Below are 11,869 nucleotides of genomic sequence, written 5' to 3' on the forward strand. Positions count from 1 at the left end.
CTGCTCCTCTCCTGTCTGAGGCAGATGTTTGCTGCAAAAGTGGCTCAAGCCTTGTAAGAAATTATTTTCTCCAGTAGTCATTAGTGCTCCTCTTGCTGGCATTACTTAACGCACGAGTGGACGAGGGCTCCTCATCTGCTCCGGGGATAGGTCAGCTGGAGGATTTCTGTGATTCTCCACTACCAGTTTAAGCCAGGGCAGCTCACAGTACTAAAGTAGATTTGGAACAGCCATGCAGTCTAATTTGTTAGCCCTCCTGAAGAGAAGGTAGTGTCAAGCATAGGGACAGTCGCTTTTTAAAACAGTTTGAGCTAAGTCCAGAAAATGGGCTGTTAAACCACGAGGTTTACCTAGCATTCCATTTTTTAAGCCATATATATTGCATATGCAGTAGGTTCAGTAACATATGTGGTATTTATCACAGTATAAGTAAGCACAGTGCTTTTGAATCTATGTTTTAAAAACATTTTTTGTCTCCTGACAAGATTCCGTATTTCAGATAATAAAGGTACCATTTGTGATTTGAAAGATAGCCACTTCAGCTATTCTTCTCAGGAAATTATAAAATGCATAGTATCGAGTCACAAAATCCCGTGTATGTTGCAGGCTTTGCAGAAAGGCAAAAAGAGAGCAGAAGAGTGAAAAAATAAGTGGATGCTCACTTTAAAAAAAAGAAAAAGACAAAACCTGGTTTTGAATTTTTGTCCAAAATAATATATACTTGTCCAATTATGACACAAGAAAAGTGTAACTGTCTTTTCTGTTTGGATTTATGGGGTGAAATCCTGGCTTTGTCAATGTTAGCTGAACTTTAGTTATTAGCTTGTGTAGGGCAAAGTTTCAAACCTTTGCTTAGTACTTTGTCTCCACCCATCTTTTCACAGAGGGAGAAGTTTGGAGGCTTACTAGAAAGACAGCACAAATTGGATTATCCAAAGAAAAACATTGTAATTTTCAGTGTTCTCATTTTAAAGTTAAATGTCTGGTTTCTATTGGGTCTTCTGCTCAGCACATCTATAGCACTTCTCTCTCACTGCTCAGGCAATTAATTACATCTCAGAACACCCCAAGGGAAGTAGGTATTTCTGTCTCATTCTACCAGTGAGGAAGCCATACCACAAAATATTAAACAATTATCCAAGGTCACTGAGCAAACAAGGAGTAGAGCTAGTAATCACAATTCCTGAATGCCACTTACACTCCATCTCTAGTGCGGTGTGCTCTCTCCAAATGTATGCAGTATAATGACCTTGCGAAGAAGGTAGATATTTTTTTCCTCATAGGAAAGAAAATTATTTTATTCTGAAGTAAAGCAGCTTCTATGTTTCTAATAGCACTGAAAGCTAAATGGCAAATCAAATTAAACCATTATCCTAATTGTTCTTATATACTTCTTGACTATCTAAACAGAACAGCTCTTTTTATCTTTTCCTGGCCACCTGTCCCAAAATAATTGACCAGAGATGAATGAAATTGTGCCCAAAAATCATGGGCAATATTCAGATGTTAAATAAGTTACCAGGAAGAAAAAGTGATCGGGTCTTTATTATCACAGGGAAGAAGCAATGCATATAAATGTAAAATTATTAGGAAATAACATATTCATATGCAAATCACATGCTGTTAAGATGTATTTTTTTAATTCTAAAGCATCTGTTAATATGATCTGCCTTTTAATTACTTGTATTGTTGCCCTCTTTGCGTTTGTGAAAGTTTTATTCCATGCTGGAAAATTCCATGACAAGGTTGCGGAATGGTGACTAAAGAGTAGAACAAAAGTGCTCTGAATATGTGCTTTTCTTGAATCTTGTACTAGAATACATTTAGGCATGTGATGATAGCCGTTGCTTTGGGGTACAATATTGGGGTAGGTGGTCCGCTATGAATTTTTCTGTGCTTTCAGTACTACATAGCTAAAATAGTAAGACAGAAGCAACTTCATATGTATGTATCTGTTATAAATGATACCATTTAGTGATCCCACATTCAAAGGAATTTCACAGGTTAACAATACTATGACCTTTTTCTCATTCAAGCTCTCCAGTAAGAAAAAAAATTTGACTTAAATTCTGTATTTAAACAGTAGATCAGAGCTACTGAGTCTACTAGCAATTGATCAAACAATAATCTTTAAAGATGATCTCAGCTAATATATCAATAATGTCTGTAATCAATACTGGAAGTATTTATATAACAGCGAACACAGCAACTAAGAGTCAATATGAATTGTAAAAAGCAATGCTAAAAAACTAATATAATTTCAATTAATCATAAGCCAAGGGTGCTGATTGCCTGCAATAATAGCAATTAATCTATGTATCCTAAAGGTGAGCTTCAAATATCAATTCACAGGGAGCATACAGCAAATGGAAGGACGTATCCAGTGCAATTAAAGGAGCCGTGCCCATGACTTACATTTCTTATCAAAGTAGCCACCGAGAAAAAATTGCTATGACATTTGTTACCACACCCTAAACAATCCTCATGCCCAAGCACACTCAGATTCTTCAGCTATAAACTCTCTTACGTTTCCATCATGCCACTGTAACCTAAACTTTTAGTTTCTGAAAGCGAAGCGCACAACATTTCTTCTTAGCTAAGAATGGCAACATCTGTGAGATGTTACAAGTTGGCAATAACACCAAATTTCTGGAAAGAACAAATCCTTGGTCCTCAGTTATTGAGCTGCCTCTGTGGATTTCTTTTCAATCTCAGTCTTTGACACCTGATAGCACTGGGGACAGTCAGAAGTGAATAGGACAGGGGGTGAGAGAAGCCCGCTAGAGCAGAAGGACTGGACGTCAGGCTGGACCCCACCGCGGGAGTGGGTAGGTCGGACTCCACAGAGTTTCTTTGTGTGGGAGTCAGAAGGAGAAAAAGGAATCAGCTTTAAAACACAATGACTGCCTTGCACATCCCTTCAGCTCTTGGGCACGCTGATTCACAGACTTGGTAGCAATTCTCCCAATTACCTTTCTCTCTGCAAGGCTACAGCTCTTACCTGTTCGTCACCTGAAATACCTGCCAGTTTCGACTTCATTAACGTGTCACTTTATTAAGATCAAATATGTCCAGGCTCTCTTTTCTTTCCGTTTTAGCGCAGTCTCTCAGAGAAAGAGTAGGCTCCGCTGTTCTTACCAGCAACTTGTCTCCTACACAGCATGTTTTGAGCCTTTTTTCCCTGCTTGTGTGTGTTCTCCAAAATCTGCACCCCTGATTTATTCAATTTTTTATATATCATTCCCAACCTTTAATACTTTTGGGGGGAGGGGTGATGCAAATACACTGGGTTACTTTCTCTGTTAAGTAACACAGGGCACTGTGCCCTCTCCTATTGCCCAACTGATTGGTATCCCAGAGGAGATCAGACCATCTGTGGCACTTCTGGAATCAACATCCTAGGTCTGAAGACTGAATCACGTCTGGTTGTATGTCATTGTGTAGTAAATGTAGCTCGTTCTTTTCAAAGCAGCATCTATGAGCTCCCATCTAAAAGAAGTTGTATGAAAAATTAGCAAGGGATGTAGACAGATAAACATATGAAAACATGGGTGAAAAGAAGTCACAGTCTATATTCTGCTGTACAGCTAATTATTTTATGAAATATTTTTGCCTACCTTCTTTTTAAACAGATGTAGTAATTATGTTAACTAGAGAATGCATTCTTAAAGACAGGAATTTCTGTTAATAAGGAAATTTCAAAAAGGGTCTTCCACTATATATTAAGCTACACAATTGTAATAGCAAAAATAGTCTTTCTAACCTACTTCTGGGATCATTGCTTCTGCCAGTGAGTGGGAACCTGGAAACGGTAATTCAGAGGAAACCGTCATTCTGAAGAGTCAGCGCGACAGCTGCTTCCCTCCGCTGCATTCCCTATGTACTGGCAATGATGTATTCTTGTATTTCAGTTAGCAGTAGAAGCAAATACACTCCCAAGGAGACTGGGAGACTTGGGCTCACCATTCAGTGGGTCAATGGTCCTATTCCACAGACTCTGGGTCTTTAGGGACACGATCCCTGTCGAAATTAGATACTAAAGATGTCTTGCTCTGAAAGGCCCATTGTTTTGCTCAGCAGGTTTCTGGTATTTTGTAAAATCTGACATGACATCTGTGGCTGGTAAGGATCTTCTAGAAAAGGATTCTTTCTTCCTTTTTAGTTTTAGAATTATCAGAGGAATCCAAGTAGAGCAGTGGAGACACATTGCAGAAATATTTTCAGCCATTTCTACACAGTCTGCAAATCTTTCCGGTGTCATCCTGGCATAATTTTAATGATTTGTAAAGAAATCCACTACTTACATCTAAGTTTTTGTTTTTTTTTTCACTGAAATCTCTGGAAGCATGATATATGATCAGTTCATTTTCCTTAAGGCTCAAAATTACTTTAAAATTATTTTGTATTCAGAAAGTAGGAAACAAAAATTGTTTCATTTTTATAGATGGCAGAAAAGTGATATCTTTCCTCTTCTGAGCAGGTCAAAATGTGTAATCTCGACCTGGTCCATAAAACAGATAACATAGTAAAATGTGTTTTCATTGGAAGCTTGGTAATAGAGGTGCAGGATAGTCAGCAAGCAATTTTGAAATGGTTTAGTAGTCCAAACCAACACTCAACTGTTAAAAAAAAAAAAAAAAAAAAAAAAAACAACACAATAAAAAAGAACCCAAGAAGAAAACATTGAAAACCTAAACTATACTAAACATTAACATTAACAAATGATTACTGCAGAAACAAGGACATAACATTGCACAGTCTGAGAAGAGTGGATCAGAAGGGAGGCCAGACCTGAAATTTAAATGACAGTTTTAACTTTTCCAACTGATAAGCTAGTATGGTTACAGCCTCCTTAAATGCTGTAGGAAACTAAATATGGACACAAACAAGTGGTTCCACGCTTAGCTTTTCACCTCACCTGCACAGTCTGCTGTTTCCCATGCAGAGTGTGCCAGAGTATCTTAGATTTTACCAGTGACTTGCACGAAGGGGCACTGCATGCTCCATGGCTAACCAATTGGTGTCTCAGCTTCTGGATGTTTGCCAGATACCTATGCCATTCATATAAGATCACTGGCTGTGTCATTTGGGAGTAGACCATTCCCCTTGTACCAATGCTCTGCCATAATCAAGTTTGCTGAACACCTTTAAGACTGCTAAGTGCAAAATATTTTGTTGATACAAGACTGAAAGAGTTTTGCATTATCGCCTTGCAAAACTACCACCTAAAACAGGTAGAAAGAAATTCTACCAAGAAAGAAATTTTAGCTTTTGTTCTGGTTCTGCCACACATGAAATGCTCATATACATGAGAGATAAAAATGCAGTCCACATTTAATACAGCATGTGGCCAGCAGTTGGAGGAGAACCGTGGTCTAGATGAGCAGTCAGGAATCAGGAATTGCTCAATTCTCACCTGTCTTGCAAGCAGTAAAATATGATGAACAGAAGCTCATGTTGAAGCAAGGTGAAACTCAGCTTGGGAACCAAAATGGCTGAAGGGTCTTTTGACCCGTTACCCAATGAGCTACCCAAATCTCTGTGTGACTACTGAGGTGGTCTATATGGCTTTGATCCTTTAAGACTATTCCTGAAGATAGAGCTTTCCATTCTCAGGAGCTCCTGTGGTGCTGAAAAAAAAAGGTTACCTTGGAGTACTGGAACTGAGATATGAAAGAGCAACTTTGCACATCAAGGAGTCTTTAATTACTAGCATTCAGATATATGGTTCTTCACTAAAATTCTCAGTAGGAAAAAACACTAGTAATCTGATTTTCTTTTTTCGGTGTGGCTACATCTTGTAACTTGTTGGCATCGTGTCATTCAGAGGCTCTTCATAGCGTTGCTTCAAATCACCTTGCTTTCCTTAAAATAAATATATAATCCTTTACTGCTGTATAAGTAGTAGAGGCCAGTGGTTTTCCAGTTGAAGATGCTAATCCCAAAACTTTCATCTACATTCTGACTATGGATTCACCTGTTAATGCAGTAGAGTCTTATAATGCAATATCAACAACAGCCATTAGCTGGCAACCATCCTCTCATATTTTGATGATTATATTACCAAATAGATATAAATCAGCTGTGATCTTGTTAAAGTTTGTAATCAAGCATATTGGTCCACCATGTTACTGGAAAAAAGAGTATATAAGAGACTTGTACCACAAATAAGCTTTCTGTCCTTGTTCTGTATCAAAAGCTGGTACAGCCACAGTAGCAATTTACTTTAAGAACACTCTTAGTCAAGGAAAAACAACTTCTTCCTATGGGTAATATAAAGCCATTTTTTACTATATGAGTAGTGCCAGAAAGACTGTATGTTTCACCTTCATATGAAGGTGTTTCAGTCCGGAGGCGGGGGAGGAGACTCAAAGGGAACAAGGAATTGGTTTTGTACTTTGTGTTGTACATTTAGTGAGTATTTTTACTACTTTAGTCATTTTCATTTATATAAATCAAGTTTCTGTTTTTTTATCTAAATCTTACTTCTCCCCAAGGCCTCTCTGCAAATGCAGTGACACTTCAGCAAAGGGTAATTGAAGCTGCAGCACGTTTACAGCAAAATGCCATTTTTAAAGGGTGTAATGAAACATACTGCAGAGGCAAGATTTTTAAATTCACTATATGGAAACCGATTCCCTCTAGGAATGAGAGACCTGAGGATTTAGAACTATATCATATTGGCTGCCACTTCTTCAACCCTCTAGGCAATAGCTTTCCACAGTAAACTTTTGTTTCGTGTGACCATAAAACCCCTGATATTCAACAAGAGAACATCCTGAGCAGCTGAAAGAAAAAGAAAATAAATGGAATGCACCAAAAAAAAAAAATCACAACAGGAATGTTTCTTGTTCCATAGCAAGAGCAGCTGCTACCAAATATACCAGAGTTGTCCACCTCTAATACTAGCCTGAGCCTTACTTCGGCTCTGCAGCTGATATTCCCCTTCCCCAGGCTTCCCCCTCACACCTCAAGGTAATGAGATAATGAAATGCAGTTGCAGAGAAAACATCTCGCAGAGTAGAAATAGCTTTCAAAATTTTACCAGGCTTTTTATGTTTTCTACTTTCATTTTTCTGTTTTATAGAGCATTATCTTGCATATTTCCCTTTTTTCAAAAGCAATCTTTGATACCTGTTTTAACCCTTCAGTATGTTAGTGTAGAGTCAGCTAATTATTTTCTTACTGACTACAAAAGTCAGCGGTGATTAGCAAAAACTAGATACCAGCAATAAAACTATGCCCATTAAAAAACAACAGGCTCATTAACTAAAACGCCTCAGTTCATTCAAACTTTTTTTCTGGATTCTTTGGAATATAGGTCATTTTTTGCAGTTGTAGATCTGCAGCAAGATTAGCTACTCCAATTAGGCAGGTAAGAAAATGGCAGGTATTCTGATTTTCTAAGGGGGCTATTGTGGTTTTTTCCTATTATGTGAAAGTGCATATATAACGAATTTAATTCATCATTCAGGGAGAATTTTTGAAGTCTTATATAAGTCTTTCAATGTTATAAAAAAATCAAAAATAGGGATCAACAACTTTTAAACTTCAAAGATGAATGGCAAGGAGGGATTCATTCTTTTCTTAATATCAACAATGTTTTTATTCCTTTTTGAAATTAAGTTTTGACAAAAAGGGGGCCAGGAGATACATAATACTCCATTTAACCTAGGAGAATAGCCTGTATGTTACTAGTCATTGACCATCTTAAACAAAAACTGGAAAGAAACCTGCATCACAGAACTTTAAACAGTCTTTGACAGCTCTGATGTGATTGGAAGGACAAATTCGGTTTTGGGAAATACAGTTGATTTCAGTGAAGGAGTCTCCAAGATGAGGAAGTTAGTGGGCCAGTAGCAGCTGTACCCATAGGAGCAGAGGAGGGTCATCAGAAGATAAGAGGAAGGAACTAAGCATCCTCTCCAACCTGGATTTGGGCCCATTCACAGTTCAACGTGATGGCAACATGTGATAATATTTTGTGTGCCTACACTGCTGGTCAGGCCGTGGGCCTGGATCTGGTCTGTGATCTAATGGCCTGACTGACCATTCACATTCGGAATTCGCTCTGCATCCACTGTAATAAAGAATCTGACTCCAAGAGATCCCTACATAGTATAAATCATGCTCTGCCCTGTGATAATTTGGGGGGCAAAAAGTGATGCTTCATCATCGGCAATATCTCCAGTCACCAGTGTCTCCCTTGGTGACTAACAGGGTAAAGTGTTTGCTGGAGTGTATATTATTCCCCAAGCTCTCAAGTGTTGGTTTCTGCCTCTCAACTAAAACGTGGTGTCTGACCCTGCGAGCACTGTTTCAAGTGAATGTGGCTTACTTTGCATTAAAAAACAGACTATTTGCACTAGTGCAGCCACTGACCATATCTCAACTGAAAAGATGCTTCGTGAATCCCCCTCTCAGCCATAACGAAAGATGTGAATGTTCTCTCAGTTTCAGTGCAAGGTGAAACGTTAATTTGCCTGCGGTGTTGATTTAAACTCACCCATTTTTCTTTGCCCTGAAAGGGAGCGCAAACAAAATGTTACCACCTTTCCGTTCATTGCGACCTCAGTTTCCCATGTGTGTGGACAGTAGGTGGTCCTATTCATGTTGGGGAAGATTTCAGTTTTGCAAAGTTTCTGCTAATAAGTTGGGGCTTTAAGCTTATTTACTTACATACTTCCTGTGTTAGGTCTAGAAGTGTGGTATGACTGACAGCAAAACATAGTGTATGATAAAGGTTTTGGAAATAGTAAACCGAACATACAACATCAGCACACCATTCCTTACATGTAGCTAATATATCACCATATTGCTCAAAAATTTGTTTGGAACTCGGCCTCTAACACACACACATAAAAAGAAAAATCCAGACAATTTTTTCTGTGCTAGTACTATGCAACAATATCACTATCATGTATTTGGAATTCCATATTATTAACAATAGAACCATTAATCAAGATGCAGAAGAGAAACAAAGGCCTCTGTATATATCAGTTTCACTGGGGAGTCTTGTCATTTTAACTCACCATAACTAAACAATATGAATGAACTATTTAAGGAGAGACTAGTGAAGACTGAACGTTAGTAAGTTATCTAGAACCCAAAGCCATCAAAATATGGACCTTTTACTGAACTCTTGTTCTGCTCTAGAAGGTATATTTATGAAGTCTTTGCTTGAAAGGAAAATGTTGCTATCACTCTAAAAGCTTGTTTTAATAAATCAAAATCTTTGACATTTCCTAATAGAAATGAAGATTTTTTTCGGTTCCTTTTTATATTTAAGAATATCGTTCCATTAATCAATTAGCTGACTAAATTTAAGGCACTGTAGTTAGCCTTCATTGAAATGCATGAATAATGCAATTTTGATTTTTAATATTCTCATGTAGTAGCCTATGTCTTTTATTTTGCATAGAAAGCTCTATTCTCTTGTTTAGGTTATCCCATTAAAAACCGAACAAAATTCTTCAGTGCTTTAAGTGAATTGCAACACACTACCTTCAAAAAGTTAGGAATCTGTTGCTGCTTTCTGGCAGTGACCTGACACTTGAAAGCCCGGTTTCTCCTTCCAGTAGTGGGAATGGAATACCAGAAAAAAAAAGAAAGAAAAATTAGTTGAGGTTGGATTCAGTGTACAAATACATCAGGTATCAGATCAAACCCAAGAACATCTCTGTTTGGTTTATTAGAAAATAAATGAGACTTTTGTGTAATGTGAAAAATGTAGGAAAAGTATGTACTTCTTGGCTATGAGCAAGGAATATTTTTGCCCCGCTCACCATAGCTAATATGTCCCACATTGACTCACAGCCTATCCCCTTATACCTGGAAGTTCAGCAAACTTTTATATTCCATAAAGATGAATTTTATTGACTACGCTGAGTCAGGAGTACTCATTTCAATACTTGGTGGCTGAGTGTGGTAGCAAAAGTCTAACATAAGACCTGAGCAAGGAAAATATGTTCTAAGATATTAATTTCTTCAACAGGCCCTTAAATTTTTTTTGTGTGAATCAAGGCCTAAAAATTATGTACCTCTTAAAAAATAGATACAACTGGATTTTTAAATTTATGGGGCAAGGCCCTTAAGCGTTTCAAATCTTCAGCAGTAGTTCAAGAATGGATAGTTCAGCTTATTACTGTGTTACCTACTTTCAAATTAAATAAAATAGCCCCAGTTTAGACTTAAGGAAAAGGATCTATTTCAATATACCAGTCAGTTTTGTTTTGACAGCAACAGCAAACATAGTGTTTCATCATCAGTCTGAATCTTCCTTTCCCTCTCCCTCTCCCTCTGGCTTCAGTTCACCTTCCAGTCTTTTAAATTCCTCTCTTTCTGATCTGTTTTTTATGCACCTTAAAAACTGTTCTTTCTTCCCTAGCATCAGAAGATTTGACCCTTACTTTTATATTTTACAAACATTAGTCTTCTATGCATACCTGTAATACAAATATGCTGATCACCAAATAAATAAAACAATGTGGAAAATATTTGCCACACTGATTTCTGAATAGCCTCTATATTTAATTATAAAGATGTAGACAGATTATGATATAACTTTGGCGGGGTATAAAGAGATTTTGAAGCTTTCTGGTGAACATGTGTATGTCAGATGTATTCTACAACTATTGTAACAGGAGTAACACATACACTGTGATTTCTGCATTTCCATTTTAATCACCATGTGTATGATTAGTTGAGGTCAGTGGAAGACAAGACCAGAAATCATTTGATGATCCGCTAGCTGATTGAGGAGAGACTTCAAGTTTGAGGTTCAACTGCTGGACCACAACTGTAGGTAGCTTCCTGTTTGTTCCTTTGGAAGGCTTAACTTCCAGAAATACCTTGTCTGTGGGAGAAAAAAAAAAAAAAAAAAAAAAAGCAGCTTTGCAGAAGTTTTGTAAAAACTGAAGTAGCCTTACAGATTTTAACTTATTCTTCCCAGCCATATTTCATTCACACAAATTTGAAAAAGTATTCTAAAGTAAAGTAAAAATTATTTGGCAAAACTCTTTTGCTTAATGTAGTATCTTCATTTCTACGCATTATTTTTCTTCCATTACTTTCTTTCTTTTGGTCTCAAATGGAAGTAAAAAATCAAATGTATTTCTATTATCTTTTCATGATTCAACTCCTCATCTTATTAACATACCAACTGCATTAAATGTTATTCACATTGGTGCTTTAGCTTAAAAGCTAGAAGCTCAAAACATCAAATTAATTCTGAGCTGGCAGACTAGTGCAGTGATTTTTCCAGAGCTGACTGTACTGCCACCACACTAGGTATTCATTCTCTGCTGAAAGTGAAGGAGGAAGGGTTTTTTTCACCCTGAGACAGACAGGTTGCCTGTGTAGAGAAGTAGAAGGTAAATTCTGTAAATCTTTGTGGGAGGATAAAGAAATAGATCCGAACGCCATCCTCATTTTATTTTTGTGAAGCTTTCAGCCAAAACCCTGGAGAATTTTGACAGCCATTAGCAGTAGCAGCACTTTGTTCTTTCAAGTTTAGATATTTACAAAACGTATCTTTTCTTTTCTGTTTTTAGCACAAGAAGAATGGGCCACAACCCGTTCCAGCCTAAAGGCACCACCTCCAAGGTCAGCCAGAGGGGGTTACAGGGAACACCCCTATGGTAGATATTGAAGGTCCTCCTCATCTGTGACCTCATCTCAAAGACAATTAATAGCCTGTGGTCTCCACATAAACAGCAACAAGACAAGTAATAGTCCATTTCTTTTCTATCCTAGGGATTACTACTCATTATTATCCTATGTACTACTTGTATTTCCTATAATATTGGAGTGACATTGACGTTAGTATTATTTTATAACACGGACTTAAAAAAAAAAAAAAACAGAGACA

General features: G+C 37.4%; 1 protein-coding gene across 1 annotated transcript in view; it reads left to right on the top strand.

The window, feature by feature from the left end:
* KHDRBS2 (KH RNA binding domain containing, signal transduction associated 2) overlaps positions 1-11,650 on the top strand; it is a gene marked incomplete at both ends in the record, with an annotated part of 410,021 nt that extends 398,371 nt beyond the window's left edge. Inside the window, one exon of the mRNA XM_082480947.1 lies at positions 11,553-11,650. Within this exon, the coding sequence (XP_082337073.1) occupies positions 11,553-11,650 (98 nt within the window). The remainder of the gene's footprint in view (positions 1-11,552) is intronic.
* Positions 11,651-11,869: the final 219 nt, after the last annotated feature.

This window comes from Vanellus vanellus (assembly GCF_965231255.1).
Source record: "Vanellus vanellus genome assembly, chromosome: 3".
Lineage (NCBI taxonomy): Eukaryota > Metazoa > Chordata > Aves > Charadriiformes > Charadriidae > Vanellus > Vanellus vanellus.